At 49.5% G+C, this 16,454-nt stretch overlaps 1 protein-coding gene across 3 annotated transcripts in view; it reads left to right on the top strand.

Annotated features, from left to right (window-relative positions):
- Window positions 1-8,531, top strand: part of LOC144681521 (ETS domain-containing protein Elk-1-like) — an 89,402-nt gene extending 80,871 nt beyond the window's left edge. For all 3 annotated transcript variants that reach the window (XM_078543165.1, XM_078543166.1, XM_078543164.1), the window contains 3 exons: window positions 1,735-2,505; window positions 6,263-6,364; window positions 7,333-8,531. In XM_078543165.1, the coding sequence (XP_078399291.1) occupies window positions 1,735-2,505; window positions 6,263-6,364; window positions 7,333-7,431 (972 nt within the window). In that variant the 3' untranslated portion in view covers window positions 7,432-8,531. The remainder of the gene's footprint in view (window positions 1-1,734; window positions 2,506-6,262; window positions 6,365-7,332) is intronic.
- Window positions 8,532-16,454: the final 7,923 nt, after the last annotated feature.

Below are 16,454 nucleotides of genomic sequence, written 5' to 3'. Positions count from 1 at the left end.
GGCATGGAAACCATTTCTCCCAGGGTAATTCCAGAATTTAGGCACCTCCCGTGCTTCAACTAGTAAGTGTGGCCCCCGAGGACGAAACAGAGCATCGCAGCATGGGAGGGTCTCAGGATTTGATCCCGGAAATGTGCTGAGTGAACAGATCTCAGCCAAGGCATCTTGCTCTAATGTCAAAATGGACCTCAGCCGATTAGGGAGTTTAAAAAAACACCGAGACAGGGATCCCAACCCCTGGTCGTTAAGCTGTCAACTTTACTGCTAAGTAAACATGAGTGGAGGTTGGGTGAGCACAGCACCTTTATTAAGCTCTGCTTAGGTCACAACTAGAGTGTCACATCTGGCTCTGGTCAGCACACTTTTTTTAGGAAGGATGTGAGAGCCCTTGAGAAGGGTCCAGAGGAAATTTACTAGGATGGTTCCAGGGATGAGGGATTTTAGCTACAAGGATAGGAAGCTGGGATTGTTCACCTTGGAGGTTGAGGAGAGATCTGGGAGGGTTACAAGGTTTAGATAGACAAAGAGAAGCTGTTCCCAGCAGCTGATGGTACAGGGACTAGGGGGACATAGATTTAAGGTTTTGGGCTGGAGATGCAGGGTCAAGATCCTGGAACTCCCTCCCTAACAGCGCTGTGGGTGTACCTACACCACATGGACTGCAGCGGTTCGGGAAGGCAGCTCACCACCACCTCCACCTTCTCAAGGACTATTAGGGATGGGCAATAAATGCAGCGAAGCCCACATCCCAGGCAGGATTTTTAGATTGGTTTAGGCGGGTCCAGATTGGCTGGGGCCAACCCTGATCGGCCCCCCCAACCGCGATTTGACGCTGGCTGGCCAATTAATGGCTAGCATGAGGCGTGTGCTGAGGAGCTCAGCGCTGTCGGGGTGGGGTCGGGGGGAGGGAGGCCACTGATGTCAGTGCGGGCGCGGGCGCGGGCGTGAGCTGACAGAAAGCTCCCCGAAGGCAGAGAGCTGCCTCAGGGAGCTGAAGACCTGAAAAGCATGAAATCAAGTTTTTAAAATCAGGAAAAGAAATGTGCAGACCACGAAAAATCAGAGGCAATTGCGCCTTTAATGACCTTAATTGGCCTCTTAAGTGTCCGATCGGGCTGGGCGCCCACCCGATCAGCGTAAAATTCTGCCCCCACCCCCGGCGAATGAATAAAAAATAAACGTTGAGGAAGAACGTTTCTTACACTAGTGAGTGGTAGTGAACTGGACCTCGCTGCCTGTAAGGGCGGCGGGAGCAGAGTCGATGAATGAGTTCAAAAGGAAATTGGGTGGGCACTCGAGGGACAAAAAAAAAACCATGCGGGACTATGGGGATAGAGAGGGGCAATGGATGGGACCGATTTGGTGTGTCGTACAGGGAGCCAGCATGGACTCGATGGGCTGAACGGCCTCCTCCTGTGCCATTATGAGTCTCTGCGGTAAAGGCAGAGTGCCCCACTTGGTGAGATAACAGATAATCAGCATGCCTAGAACTGACCCAAAGCAAGGCTCAGAGCCCCTAGGAAGGGAGAAAATTTGGGAATTTATAAACTGTCCTTAAAGCAACAAATTGGGGGAGGGGGGAGGAGGGGGGTGTGTCATTTTAACTTTGGGTGAAGCAAACAATATTGAGTTGAAGCCTCTTTCCCATCTTGACTGAAGGTACAAAAGTCAAGGCCTTACACCCCCCACTGTCCCTTGTGATTTTACTTTGTCACAAAATCATTTGTTTTCCAGAACATCATCAAGAAAGTGAACGGGCAGAAGTTTGTTTATAAGTTTGTGTCCCTGCCGGACAGCCTGGCGATGGAGTCGGAGAAGTACGAGGCCGCGGAAAGCGAGTGGGCGACGAGCAGGCCGAAGGATGAAGGCCTCTCTTCGCAGAGGCAGCTGAAGCCCACCACCAGGATCTCGTCCCGGAACGAGTACATGCGCTCCGGCCTATACTCAACCTTCACCATCCAGTCGCTGCAGAGCAGCAACCACCACCGGTCCCGGGAGGCCAGCGACTCTCCCCCGCGGGCTGTGGAAACGCCAGGCCTCGAGGGGAAAGCCCGGGGGCCCGAGAGGCTTCCCGAGGAGCCTGAGGTTAAACGCCGAGAGGAGGAGGAGGAGGAGGAGGAGGAGGAGGGGGAGGGGGAGGGGGAGGAGCAGCAGCAGCAAGTTGGTGGCGACGTTGCCATGGAAACGTGCGGCGGGAGCCTCCACCAGGGGGACTTCAAGGTGAAGATGAAGGCCATTGAAGAGTTTGAATGTGTCGTCCTTGGCGCCAAACCTGCCGGTGATGATTCGCCTCAGGCGCCAAGTCCCAGTCAGGAGAGGTTAGAAAACAATGGCAGCCTTCAACCACCAAAACCCAAGAAGCCAAAGGACCTCGAGCTGCCTGCCACGCTACTGATTGCCCGAAATAGTCCCCCTCCAGATAAAAGTAACGCTGGCGTTCTGAACACGGTGGTTTTTCCCGCCTCCAGTGCTGTCACCCCTACAGTGATTGCCCAGCACGTTCAGGTACAACCTTAATTTTATACCATTTCAAATAGCAATACAGGTTAGAGATACGATACATCCTATCTTAACTCACCTCCCCCCACCCCTACAAAGAGGAGTTACAACCCCCCATCGCACCGTCCGACTGGGATCTGGAACTAATTGTAAAAGACGCCCTTCTAAAATGGCTCTGGCCGGGTCTCAGTCGTTAGTCTCCCCGCTCCCATGTCGGAAGGCCGCAGGTTCAAACCCCACTCCAGAGACTCGGGCACCAAATCCAGGCTGGCGCCCCGGTGTGGTACCGCGGGAGTGCTGCGCCATGGGAGCTGCTGTGTTTGGAAGGAGACCTTAAACCTAAAATTTGCGTGCCCTCTCAGATGGAAGTAAAAGATCCCGTGGCGCTGTCTGAAGAAGAGTCGGGAGGTTCCCTCTTGTGCCCTGGGAAGCATTTAAACCTCAACCAACATCACCCAAAAAAAAAACCATTCTGGTCATTATCCTCTGGAATTTAGAAGAGTGAGATGTGACTTAATTGAAACCTTTAAGATCCTGAGTGGTCTTGACAGGGAGGATGTGGAGAGGATGTTTCCTTTGGTGGGACAATCTAGAACCAGGGGGGTCACTGTTTAAAAATAAGGGGTCGCTCATTTAAGACAGAGATGAGGAGAAATTTTTTTTTCCCCGGCAGGTTGTGAGTCTTTGGAACTCTCTTCCTCAAAAGGCAGTGGAAGTAGAGTCTTTGAACATTTTTAAGGCAGAGCTAGATAGGTTCGTGATTAACAAGGGGACGAAAGGCTATCGGGGGGTAGGCGGGAATGTGGGGTTGAAGTTACAATCAGATCAGCTGCGATCTTATTGAATGCCGGAGCAGGCTCGAGGGGCCGAGTGGCCTCGTCCTGCTCCTAATTCGTATATTGAATTTCAGCTCCTGGGATCTTGCTGTGTGCAACTTTGCTGCTTGCATTTATAACAGTGACATCACTTCAAAGCTACCCAAATTCTTTTAGCGTAGACGGCATCTGAATTTTAGTTACCACTGTACCAAATTACCACAGCATTATACAGCAAGCCTGCTTAGTAATTTTTAAAGGGGTGATGGAACAGAGACCTGGGGGCGGGGGGGCGGGGTTGGGGGGTGATAAGGGGGATTGGGGGGTGGGGACGTTCACATCTTTGAAGACGATGGGAGGTTGATGAAGCTGGTTTTAAAAAAAAAGAGCTCCCAGGGAACCTTGTCTTTATAAATAGATGGGTAGAATGCAACAGCAAGAAATTTATGGTCAACCTTTTATAAATTACTGGCTTTGCCTCAGCTGAAGTATTGTGTCCAATTCTAGCCGCCGCACTTTAGGAAAGGATGTCAAAGCCTTGGAGAAGGTGTAGAGGAGACTTAGTGGACCGGTCACTGGCGTGGAGAGCTTCAGCTGTGTGGGAGAGACTAGAGAAGCTGATATTACTCACATCAGATAACGTTAAGGGGATATTTAGTTCAAACCTCTGAAGCTTTTCGAGAGAGTTTCCAGCGGCAGAGCTGTCAGTAACCAGAGGGCACAGATTCAAGATAATTGGCAAAAGATCCAGTAAAATTGAAGGGACTGCAGTGAGTTGTTCTGATCTGGAATGCACATCCACAGATGGTGGCAGAAGCAGATCCAGTAGGAACTTTCAGAAGAGAATTGGATAAATTCTCGAAGGGGAGAAAATTCCAGGGCTATGGGGAAATTGGCAGGGGAACCGGACTAATTAAATAGGTGTTTCCAAGATCCAACACAGGCACAATGCGCCAAATAGCCTCCTTTTGTGCTGTATGATTCTATTACATTGTTTCTGATTTAAAAATCATTGCACGGCCCTTTAATGAATGCTGCCTGCAGTTATTATTTTCTCCACAGGGTGGCAATAGGGTCATTTCAATGGAAATATTTTACAGCGACACAATCAGTTCCTTAAAGGTCAGTTGGGATGGTGAAAAATCAGATTTTTTGCCACTAACCAGCTAATAGTTTTTCACTGTTGATTCCTGGAATTTTCTGGGTGGGTTAATCGATTTTTTTTTTTTTCCCTCCCAAATTCCAGAAGAAAGAAAGAAGTAGTTGAAATTTTGCTTTGTTTCATTAACAAAGTCAGATTGGGAGCCATGTATCACTTGTAATGTATCACTGGGAGATTAGGAAATGTGTATTATTTCTGTGGCATCAGTCGCCTACTCGCAGGGTGCTGATTTCATTGGTAATGATATGTGCTCACTCTGGACCTGATTATTGCCAGGATTTTTTTATTCTAAGGAGAGTTTGGGCATCCTTAGATGTTGCCATGACTCTTTCATTCCTAGTTAGCTATAAATGCATTTATATACCATCTTTCAGGATGTCCCAAAGTGTTTTTGCAGCCAATACAATCCCTTTGAAGTGTGGTCACTGTTGTAATACAAGAAATGCAGCGGCCAATTTGCGCACAGGGAGACTCCACAAATGGCAACATGATAAGAGCCAGACAATCTGTTTTGGGTCATATCGGTTAAATGACAAACATCATGAGGACACTGGGAAGAACTGCCCTGCTCTTCTTTGCAACAGTGCAATGGGATCCATTGCCTGAGGGCAGACGGCCCCTCAGTTTAACGTCGCCTCCGGCAGACGGCCCCTCAGACAGTGCTGCACTCCCTCAGTACTGCGCTGGCGTGTCAGCCTGGATTTTACATCCTAGTTCGACTCGCAAACTCCTGACTCATAACTGAGTGTTCTACCAACCAAGTCACAGCCAACAGGAGTAGAACAGGGGCGGCAACTGGCTGATACCATCAGCACACTGGACGGCCCTCTGACAATTGACGTCTTCAGACAAAAGTTAACTGCAATTACACAGCAAGATATTGTTCATGAAAAGGAAGATCACATCGGTCCCCCATGGCGTAACTTTTAAGATGATTAATAGATTTGATAAGAAAGTTAGGAAGAAACTATTTCAGCCCCAGAGCAAGGGAGGTATAACCTTAAAATAAGAGCGAGGACATTCAGGGGCGGTGTCAGGAAACACTTCTTCACAGGTGTAAGTGGAAATCTGGAACTCTAAGTTGTCGGATCTGGTGTGGGTCAACTGAAAATTTCAACTCTGAAATTGATAGATTTAAGGTTTGAGTGTTGCTGGAAAAATGCCATTTTGTCGAAACTTTTTGTTTTGCACTCATCAGGACAGTCGCAAGATGTCAGGGGAAGAAACAACTTGATACTGTGTGAAAATCAGCACTCCCTTCTCATACAGTATAAAGCTGTTGCTTCCTCTGACACTGGTGTTCTTGTGATTGTCCTGATGAGTACCAGATGAAAAGCTTCAACAAAATGGCATTTTTCCAGCAATATTCGAGTTCTGTACTACCAAACGACTAGATTTAAGGTTATTAAGTGTTATGGAACCAAGGTGGGTCGATGGAGTTAAGATATAGTTTGGCCATGATCTAATTAAATGGCAGAATAGATTTGAGAACTGATTGTCGCCCTCCCTACATTCCAATAATTTTTATCATTGTGGCAGGTAGGTAATAAACATGGGGAACCTGCAGTCATAGAGAGTGCAGAGGATGTCTGGTTTGTGAAAGGGAATGTAATGCTGATGTAGCCTCGAGGTAAGGTATCTTTGTTGGGGCCAGGTGGAGGTGCTTTATTCTGCACCTGGCCTACCCTAGACCTGACGTGGGGATGCTAGATGCCGACACAGGTGCCAAAACATGATGACAACTGTTTTTAATTTTACCGAATAACCTTTATTCTCTTTTTGACAGACTCCAATAATACTGACACCAAATGCTTTGCCGTCTGCCATTCACTTCTGGAGCACACTTAGCCCGATAGCCCCAATGAGCCCTGCCAAACTCTCGTTCCAGGTAAGGCTGAACACTGAACTCTATAGGGTAGAATTTCTACAGGACTCTGGGAGTAACTCTGTGTAAGATTGGCGGTCGTTTGGAGAGACGGTGCTAATAGCCATTTCAGCTGTTCCTTCCCAGTTTCTGCCAAAGTTACAACTGAGAGATGAAGAGATACCTTGCAGAAATTATTCTTTCATGGGAGGTGGGCATTGCTGGCCAGGCCAGCATTTGTTGCCCATCCCTAATTGCCCTTGAACTGATTGGCACCAGGCCATTTCAGAGGGCAGTTAAGAGTCAACCACATTGCTGGGAGTCACATGTAAGACAGACCAGATATGGCAGATTTCCTTCCCTAGAGGGTACAAGAATTGGTGATAAATCCCAGATTTATTAATTGAACTTAAATTCCACTAGAAGCCCTGAGATTTGAACCCATGTCCCCAGAGCATTAGCCTGGACTTTCTGGATTTACTGGACCGATGACATCACAGCTATGCCACCAGTGTGTGCCCACGGGCACTGCCTCAGTGTCTGTGGGCACACACTGCCACAACACGTAAGAGCAAAAGTTCATCCTGCAGCAAGGGAAGGCAGCAAGTTTGGACATAAACCCCCAAGGAAGGAAGGAAAATCGATCAGGAACTCTGTCCGGGATTGTTTCATGCACCACTTGACCTTCCAGCTCTCAGATAGACGGCCAAGGGTAGGCCAATTGCTTGGCCATTTAATGATGTGAGGAGTGCGGCGTGAGGGTTGGGAAGCTAAAGTGGACAAGAAAAATAGCATCATAATAAACGGAAGTTTACAACTTTAAATCTGAGATCACTGACCAAGGGTATAAAGGGTTATGGAACCAAGTGGGTAGAGTTAAGAAATAGATCAGCCCTGATTTCACTGAATGACAGAACAGGGCTGAAGGGCTGAATGGCCTCCTCCTGTGTCCGTGTGCGTAAGTACGTCATGAATGGCTTCTTCTCTTTCAGTTTCCTTCAGCGGGCAACACACAGATCCACATCCCCGTCGCCTCCATGGATGGATTGTCAACACCGGTACTTTCGTCAATGGCACTGCAGAAACCGTGAACCCAGCTCAGGGACGCCGGAGGAGATATTTACAGCTGTAAACCGCAGGCCAGACCGGACGCATTCGAATCCAATCGGCCCTGGAGGGGTGATGGAGCTGTCGGGATGGATTGAACAGACTCGACCTTCCAGACCCCAGTTCCCTTTTCAGCACAAATCTCTTGGCACAGGGACCGACGTCTCGAGAGCCGCGACCCACCTGTCACCCAGAGATGCTGTCAGTGCAGGGCGGGCTGGCCAGGGTTTGGGGTACATGCTGGACAGCTAACCCTCTATTAGTCTTGCAACGGACCTAAACCCCTGTGCCGCATGTCCGATCCGTTCAGGCCCCGCCCCCACGCCCCACCCCACTAATATTGGTACTGCTGTTATGCCAATGATTGTGCGCTGCCAAAACTCTTTACAGTGTGAGCGTGATATTTGATTCTCAGCTGGCACACGTGTCCCTGTGTCTGTCCCTGTACAAATGCACTCTAAATCGGGCAACTCTACGCTACCATAATGTTGGAGCTGGCACTTTAAGGTGAATGGAGGGGGGGGTTTGAATTCAAGCTCCCGACATCTACGATGACCGCAAGGAGTACGCAGCTCCCACCTCGTATGTGCGCCGTGCCCATATACATACGATCTGTGTGACCCTGTATGTGTGTGGATAGAGGCCTCTCTGGGAGTTCTTACACTGTTGTTCCAGGGTGTGTGTGCACATCCTCTGCTAATATCCATTCCAAAAGATTCTGCACCGCTCAGGGGAGGGAACGCCAATCTAGAAAATCAGACATGAACTCAAAACGGGGGTGGGCAGGGGGGGGGGCGCGTGATAAAATAAAAACATTTCTTTACCCATACCCAGGTTAGAATGTTGAATTAGCTGCCAGACTGTGCTTGATGCAGGGTGAAACTTAGCGACAAAGCGAATCGGGAAGATGCTCGTAAAGGAGGAATATTGATGTCGTGACAGATGAGCAGGACAGTGAGACTAGACCAGTTGGAGGAAGAATCCCGCTATAGACTTAAGATAAAAGCAAAATACTGCAGATGCTGGAAATCGGGAACAAAAACAGGAAATGCCGGAAGAACTCAACAAGTCTAACAGCATCTGTGGAGAGAAAGGCAGAGTTAATGTTTTGAGTCCGTATGACTCTTCTTCAGAGCTAAAGAATAGTAAAAATGTGATGAAATTTGTACTGTTTGAGGGGAGTGGAAGACAGAAGACCAGCGATTGGTGGGGGCAAAGGAGAGATTGACATGTCATGAACAGAAGGACAGAGGGGTGTTAATGGTAATGGTCCTGGCTGCATTCTGCTTTCTGACCTTAATGCCACCATCAGCACCTCCTTTAGCCCTTACCACTATCATGAACACCCCTTTGTCCTTCTGTTCATGACATCTTTGTCAATCTCTCCTTTGCCTCTGCCTATCGCTGGCCTTCTATCCAACTTCACCTGCTCCACCCCTCCCTTAAACAGTACAAATTTCATCACATTTCTCCTTCTCTGTAGCTCTGACAAAGAGTCATACGGACTCAAAACGTTAACTCTGTCTTTCTCTCCACAGACGCTGTCAGACCTGCTGAGTTTTTCCAGCATTTTCTGTTTTTGTTACAGGTATAGACTTAAAGGGCTGAATGGCCTGCTCCTGGGCTGTAAGGCCCTATCACTTCAAATTGGAGCAGTCTCATTTTCCAATACATTTTGGAATGAGTAATATTGTTACGCACTGGGTGTGGAAGAGGGATCTATTTAGATAACCGAGGTTCATCGGGAGCTGACGGTACCAGTGATTGCTACACCACAGCTTTGGCAGTGATGATGTTTGTGGTGATGGGGATAAGTGCATTGGATAAGAGCCAAGGGTGGAAAAAGCAGTTTGGCCCATCAAAGCTTGTCTGTCCAAAAATTCAAACTAACCGGCCTAGTAGCCAGTTGCATATTGGATGGTCCCAATGTCTTGGACTCCGCTATTTCACTTGGAAGATGTCTGCCTAAGTAATTACTCATTCGAGTAAACATTGCTTTTCCTGATGCATTGACTTCAAATGGATGAGTCACTCATTTAAATTTATGCCCCTTTTGTCCCATTGGCCATTTGACTGTCATTCCGTGTTCACTTTAACGATGCTACTTAATACTTTATATATGCACTTGTGAGGAACCCACTTAACCTTCTTCCAGCTCTACGGTGAAAATCATCTGTGGGACTTAACCATACTGACCGTGCTCTCATGCTGCTCCCATTCTGTTTTCTTCCTGCTCCTCTGAGCAGTGTATTTTATTCATTCGTGGGATGCGGGCATCTCTGCCCCTTGTGTTTTTTTCCCCCCCCCCTTTTATTCTTTCATGGGATGTGGGTGTCGCTGGCGAGGCCAGCATTTGCCGCCCATCCCCTAATTGCCCTTGAACTGAGTGGCTTGTTAGGCCATTTCAAGGGGCACTCATGAGGGGCAACCACATTGCTGTGGGTCTGGAGTCACATGTAGGCCAGACCAGGTAAGGATGGCAGATTTCCTTCCCTAAAGGGACATTAGTGAACCCGATGGTTCTTTTCTTTTTACAACAATCGATGATAGTTGTCATGGTCACCATTACTGAGACTAGCTTTATATTCCAGATTTATCGATGGAATTTAATTTCCACCAGCCACCATAGTGGGTTGATCTTGGGAAGGCGATGGTGAGCTACCTTCTCGAGCCACTCCAGTCTGCGTGGTGTAGGTACACCCATGGGTGGGGGCAGAGTGAAGGAACAGCAGCGTATTTCCAAGACCAGGATTGGTATGGGACCTGGAGGGGAACTCACAGGCGGCGGTGTCCCCATCTGCATGTGGCCCTTCTTTTTCCAGGGGGTAGTGGGTATGGGAAATGCTGTCAATGCTGAGGTAAGAGGGACACCTGCCGGAAATCGGGGTGGGGGAGGAATTACTTTAAATATGCAGGCCAGGCTCCGACGACATCACTTGAGGCCTGATTTAGCTTGTGGGGGGGTGAGGCGCTGGGGGTGATGGTGAGGACTAGGGGTTGGTGGTGGGTTGGGGAGGGGGTGGTGGGGGGGTGATGGTGAGGACTAGGGGTTGGTGGCGGTTTGGGGAGGGGGTGGTGGTGGGGGGGTGATGGTGAGGACTAGGGGTTGGTGGCGGTTTGGGGAGGGGCTGGTGGTGGGGGGGTGATGGTGAGGACTAGGGGTTGGTGGCGGTTTGGGAGGGGTTGGTGGTGGGGAGGTGATGGTGAGGACTAGGGGTTGGTGGCAGTTTGGGGAGGGGGTGGTGGTGGGGGGGTGATGGTGAGGACTAGGGGTTGGTGGCAGGTTGGTGGAAGGGTGGGTGGGAGGGCGACGGGGGTCAGTGGGGAATACGTCCCACCAAACTAAACCGGCAGAACAGTGGCCAGGCCTTGGAGAGTAATCCTGGGCTGTCCAGCCAGCAGCGAGGGCGGCGAGGGTGGCGAGGTCACGTTTTAAAGAAAACTCTTGCTTCCTTGTCAACCTGAAAGCAGCACAAGAGACCCGGGTGAGGCAAACCTTCGACTTGTGTTAGGGTGGGTTTTTGTGATAGTCATCAGCACTTAGACTATGTGGGATGGTGGAGACAAGAACTTAGAAATTTATTGATTTAAAAAAAAAAGATTGTATTCTTCCGGAATAATTTTAAAACCGAGATCAGAGCTAGATTTTTGCTATCAAAGGATATTGACTTAGATATCAGCCTTGATCCACTTAAATGGCAGACTAGGCTCAAGGGGCTGAATGGCCTGCACCCGTTCCTATTGTAATCTTGTGAAAAGAAAGATGCACAGACTCACCTTCGTATAAAGCCTTCTCTGACACCAGAATGTCACACAGTCGGGGGGAGATTTTCACCCTTGGTCAGGACGCGTAGGCTTCACCACTCCACCGGGCCTCAGGGAAGGGGCTGAAGAGGCTGAAGCCTTTTTACTAGGCCCGAACCCTCATATTTAAACGGAATCAGCGAGCCGCAGGCATCTCCCCATTGGGGGCTTGCTGGATTCGGACCGGCGTGACACTGTGCTTAGGAAGTTTTGTTTTGTCAAAAGGTGCTATATAAATGGAAATTGTTGTTGCCGTTGCCCAAGCCCACAGCTAGGAGGGGGCAGGGTGGGCGGGAGTGTTGTGGTTTTAAGGTAGCAGAGGGGCAGGAATAAACTTATTTTTTGGGCAGAGTGTTACGGGCCCCTGCCGGTGGGTTGTGGGTGGTGGGGGGGACGGGAGCGGGAGCGGGGGTGGGAGGGGCTGACTGTAAAATCTTTCAGACGGCCCCCCCACCGGGCTCCCGCCCACACCCGTGACCTCGCCGCAATTTTATGCTGGGATGGCGAGGCCTAGGCCGCCCTGCCTGCCCTTCCCCTAATTGAGGCCCTTAAGTGGTCAATTATTGACCGCTTATCGGCCGTCTCCTGCCCAGCCTCAGTTTTCAGGCTGGCGGGAAGGGTTCAGGGTCAGCGGGAATCTCGAAAAGGGCTGGTGTTCAGACCTTGGGTGGGAAGGGGAAGGGGGAGGTGGGGGGGGGGGGGGGGGGGGGGAGGTGCCATTTTCAGCAGCCTTCTTTTAACATTGGGCGCTCCCCACGCACCCCTCCCCCACCAATGTCCGGCCCCTCCAGATCCTCCCTCCTCCTCCTCCCTCCCGGATTCTCCACCAACATCCCCACCCTCCTCCGCTCACCCCCTTGGGCCTCACCTCCCCTCCCATCCCCACCCCCACCCCATTTAGCTGGTCCTGGACCCTGGGACTTAGGCTCCGGGGCCTGCATGCAGTCCCCGTCCTGTCCACTACAGCTTCTGGCGCTGCAGGGACTAGAGAGCTTCCAGCCAATCAGATTAGCCAGCAGCCCTCTGAGGCGGGACTCCCTTCCGAGTGAGGCAGAAGTCCTGCCCAAAGCCAGTTAACACTCGTTGTAGCGCCAAGTGGCTATTGGGCAGGCAGTATCGGCAAGGACGTGTTCTCCGCCAACACTTCAGATGGTGGGAAGGGAAACCCTGCCTTTCTAAAAACCCTGGCCTATTGTATCATTATTTTTGTGGGGGTCTGGAGGGAGCACTCCTGCTCCTGGCCCCCCACCAACATGATTCTAATTGTCCCCTCTCCCTAGGGCCTCTTTTGCCTGTGCCGTCGGACAAAGGGCAGCAGATACGTGGGAACACCACCACCTGCAAGTTCCCCTCCAAGCCGCTCACCACCCTGACTTGGAAATATATCGGCCGTTCCTTCACTGTCGCTGGGCCAAAATCCTGTGGGTGTACCTACACCACATGGGCTGCAGTGGTTCAAGAAGGCAGTTCACCTCCATCTTCTCAAGGGGGCAACTAGGGATGGGCAATAAATGCTGGGCCCGGCCAGCGACGCCCACATCCCCGTGAATGAATAAAAAAGAACAGGCGTGGCTCAAACCGTTGCTCAATTCTGTCCTAAAATGGCAATGCGTGTCCCTTGTACGCCTTTAGACCCCGACAGGCATGTAATAAGAAGCCCCGTTCCTCAAAAAGGTGGATGCTTCGATGTTTAAAGATGGCTGCAGCTGGGAGCGCCAGCGATAATGAGGCGGTAAACCTATGGATCCCCTTTTCGGGGCATCGCTGCTTCTGATTGGCTAAAGGAAGTCCGAGCAACGACGTGAGGAAAGAGCATTTTTCACGTGGCGAGTGGCCAGGATCTGGACTGCGCCGCCTGAGAAGTGTGGTGGAGGCAGATTCAGTCAAGGCTTTCAAAGGGGAAATGGATAATTATCTGAAGAGAATAAAGTTGCAGGGTTACGGGGAAAAGATGGTGGAGGGGGGGTGAGGGGAGGGGGAGGGGGCGAGGAGGGGTCACGGGTGCGGGGGGAGCGGGACTAGCTGAGCTGCTCTCGCAGACAGCCAGCACGGACGCGATGGGCCAAATGGCCTCCTTCTGTGCACCCATCCTATGGGCTGGAATTTTACGGTCCTGAGGCGGCCGTGGGTGGGGCTGTAAAAGGGCGGCGAGCCATTCAAAATCCATGGACTTAAGCGGGACCTTTAAAATCCCGCTGGTGGGAGGGGCCGTAAAATTCCGCCCCTCTGATCCTATCGCCAACTTGGCCACATGAAAATCGACCCAAGTTAATTCCCGCTGGAATACGGTGACTGTTGCCTTCATTAGCAAACGAGCCAGCGGCTTTTCATTAACAGCAACAAGATCAGTTGTGGATGAGCCTAGTTTTCTGGTGGAGTTCGTGAGTGAGTGGGGTGGAGAGGGGTGGGTGCTGGGCAGGGGCATTGGACAGTTCATTGTTCTTCAAATCATGCGATGGCAGCTTTAACATCCATCTGAACAAGCAGAGGGATCTTCATTTGGTACCTAAAAGGCCAGTACCTCCAAGAATGCAACGCCACGTTTGTTACTGTACTGTTGAATCATTCTAAACTACACACTCAAGACTTGGTCGGAGGTGGAAACTCCCCCTGTTGATCCCGAAGTGTGGAACGCTATTAACTGAGCCAAGCTCGTCTCATATCACTACATTGCGATCTCACTCGGAAGAGGCTCCACCGTGACTGGTGTGGGGGATGGACCACGGAGGGACGCCCATTTTGAGGGGCGGTATTGAGGGGCCTCGTTAAAGCGGGGTTGAAGGAACGAGGAGTGACTGGCGACGACATTGGGGAGGTGCCTGAAATGCAAAGTGTCCCATTCCCTCGGCACTGATGGTCCTGATCCTGATGGGGATCCACCACGATCTCTTTCGATGCCAGGGCGGGCTGCAGGGTCTGATTGGCTTGGCCCCTGCTCCTGTTCCTGTGCTCTTGTGATACACACAAAAACCAGATACATTGAACTGTAGACTTATAGAATATACTGTTTCTTAAGTGTGACCTATGTCGTGATGTTGTGTCGCTCTACTGCTGTATAAATATATCTTTCATAACTCTTGCAATATATTCCAAACAAAAAATAATTACCTTTATGAAAATAGATTTATTTTTTACGATGTTGTTTATGGTCCTGTAATCAAGTGGAGCAATTTGATTAGCTGCTACTAGAGGTAAATTAGACATGAGTGTTTGGCTGTCTGAACACCCTGTTCACATGGAGACTTGATGCTGTATATCCCTTTATTATACGTTCATGAGATGTCTTTTTGTAGACTTTAAAAATGAGGTAATACATTCTTTAAAATCATGTATCAAACCAAGCTGATCAACTTTGATCTAACTGATTGAAGAAGCAAGTTTGAGGGACTGAATGGCATGTTCTTATGTCCCTGTGCAAGTGTTTGACTCCTATGACCACTCTTGTGTTCATGAGACAGGCGATTTGCAAAGCTCACACCGCCCTCCACAGAATTCACAGACAGACCCTCAGAATTGTTACAGCCCAATTGGGAGAAACTAGATGGAGTTTTTGGTTTCTCGGTCTGTGGTTCGATTATTGTGTTATTTGTTTTCCATTCCCCCCTCCCCACTTTCCCTTCCATGCGTGTCACTCCCGCGTCAGGCTGGTTAAGTTGTTCCACTTCCGGACTTCTACGAGAATGACCTGGGACAAATTGTCTGTTTCCTCTCCATCTCCGCTGCCTAAGTCATAAACCCTGTGAATCAGGAACTTTCCCTGTGAGGAGCTGTTGGTGTTAACCACACCATAATGTTCTTGGGATACAGCAATTTGAGATGTGACGTTTGGCCAGTGTAGTGTGCTTTGGAGGAACCAGTGGCTTTGGTCCTATGGTTCCCAAAACTCTCTATCACTGGCGATTTTCATTGCATCTTGTCGAGGTCTCTTGTAGACCAATTGATAGATTGGTTACTATGATTAATGACTAACTTCATTATCATTGCATCATGCAACTACCAGGATGGTAGAAGCCAAACTAGGTGGACCTTGGTGGTCCTGAAATTCCTATATTTTCTGTGGTGTCAGTGTGCATCGCTACACCAACACACTACACCCTTTCAGTGTCACTTCTAAACATGGAGATAATGTTGACATCAAGTGAGATGCTTAATGTTACATTCTTGAGTGTCCAGTGGAATAGCAATGATAATGCGCTGTGAAGCATATTGGAGTTGGGTTTCCAGGGCAGGACATTAAGCTGAAGGATTTGGCTTAAGGTTTGGGCTGCCTACTTAATTGTGACTCCTGTTGCAATACTCAGACATTATTAAGTGAGTGTTTACCATGTAAAACAGTGGCTGCCAGACTCATATGATAAAGGAACGAAAGCAGAAAATGCTAGAAACACCTCAGCATGTGGAGAGAGAAATGGAGTTAATGTTTCAGATCAACGATCTTTCATCAGAACAAACCGACATTTGATAAAGGGTTTTTTTTTTTAGCAACTTTATCATCACTGACGTAAAATCCTAAACTTGGAAATGACGCTGGTTATTTTGTGAACCCTGAGCCTGCTCGAAATGGCTGCACCTTTCATTTCAGAAGCATTAACCCATCCTTTTCAACTGGAGTAATGTCTCCATTAAAATAGTTGGCAAAAGTATTTGACAGACACTTAACTCTCTGCACCTCTTAGCATCTCAGCACAATTTCTAGACTCATGGGGCAGGATACTGAGGTCGGCGAGCGGGTGGGGGGGGGGGCGGAGCCCTCTCGCCGACACGTAAAATGACGCGGGATGACGTTGAGCAGAACTCCCGGCGTCATCCCGCCTCATTTCAATTTTCGGGTCGGCGGGGGCTCAGCCGAATCAGCTGTGCGCCCGCCGACCTGTCAATGGCCAATTGAGGCCATTTAAAAAGTAATTGAACTCATTAAAGGACCTGCCCGTCCAACCTTAAAGGTTGGCGGGCAGGCCCGGGAGCCCTGGCGGGCTTCAGAGAAAGCGTGAAACCTCATCCATGGGCGGGATGAGGCTTCATGTAGGTTTTTAAAAATTTAATAAAAGTTTAATTAAAAGTGATGGACATGTCTCAACTCACGTGACAGTGTCAGGGAAATTTTATTTTTCTATATTTAACATTTTTGAATTTGGCGCCGATCTCCCTGAGGCAGCACTTAGCCTCAGGGAGATGAGTGGGCTCTTTCGTGCGCGTGCGCGCA

The sequence above is a fragment of the Cetorhinus maximus genome, chromosome 6 (genome assembly GCF_964194155.1).
Source record: "Cetorhinus maximus chromosome 6, sCetMax3.hap1.1, whole genome shotgun sequence".
In the NCBI taxonomy this organism is placed as follows: domain Eukaryota; kingdom Metazoa; phylum Chordata; class Chondrichthyes; order Lamniformes; family Cetorhinidae; genus Cetorhinus; species Cetorhinus maximus.
The sequence above is the reverse complement of the archived record's forward strand: the minus strand, read 5'-3'. Positions and strand labels throughout refer to the sequence as shown.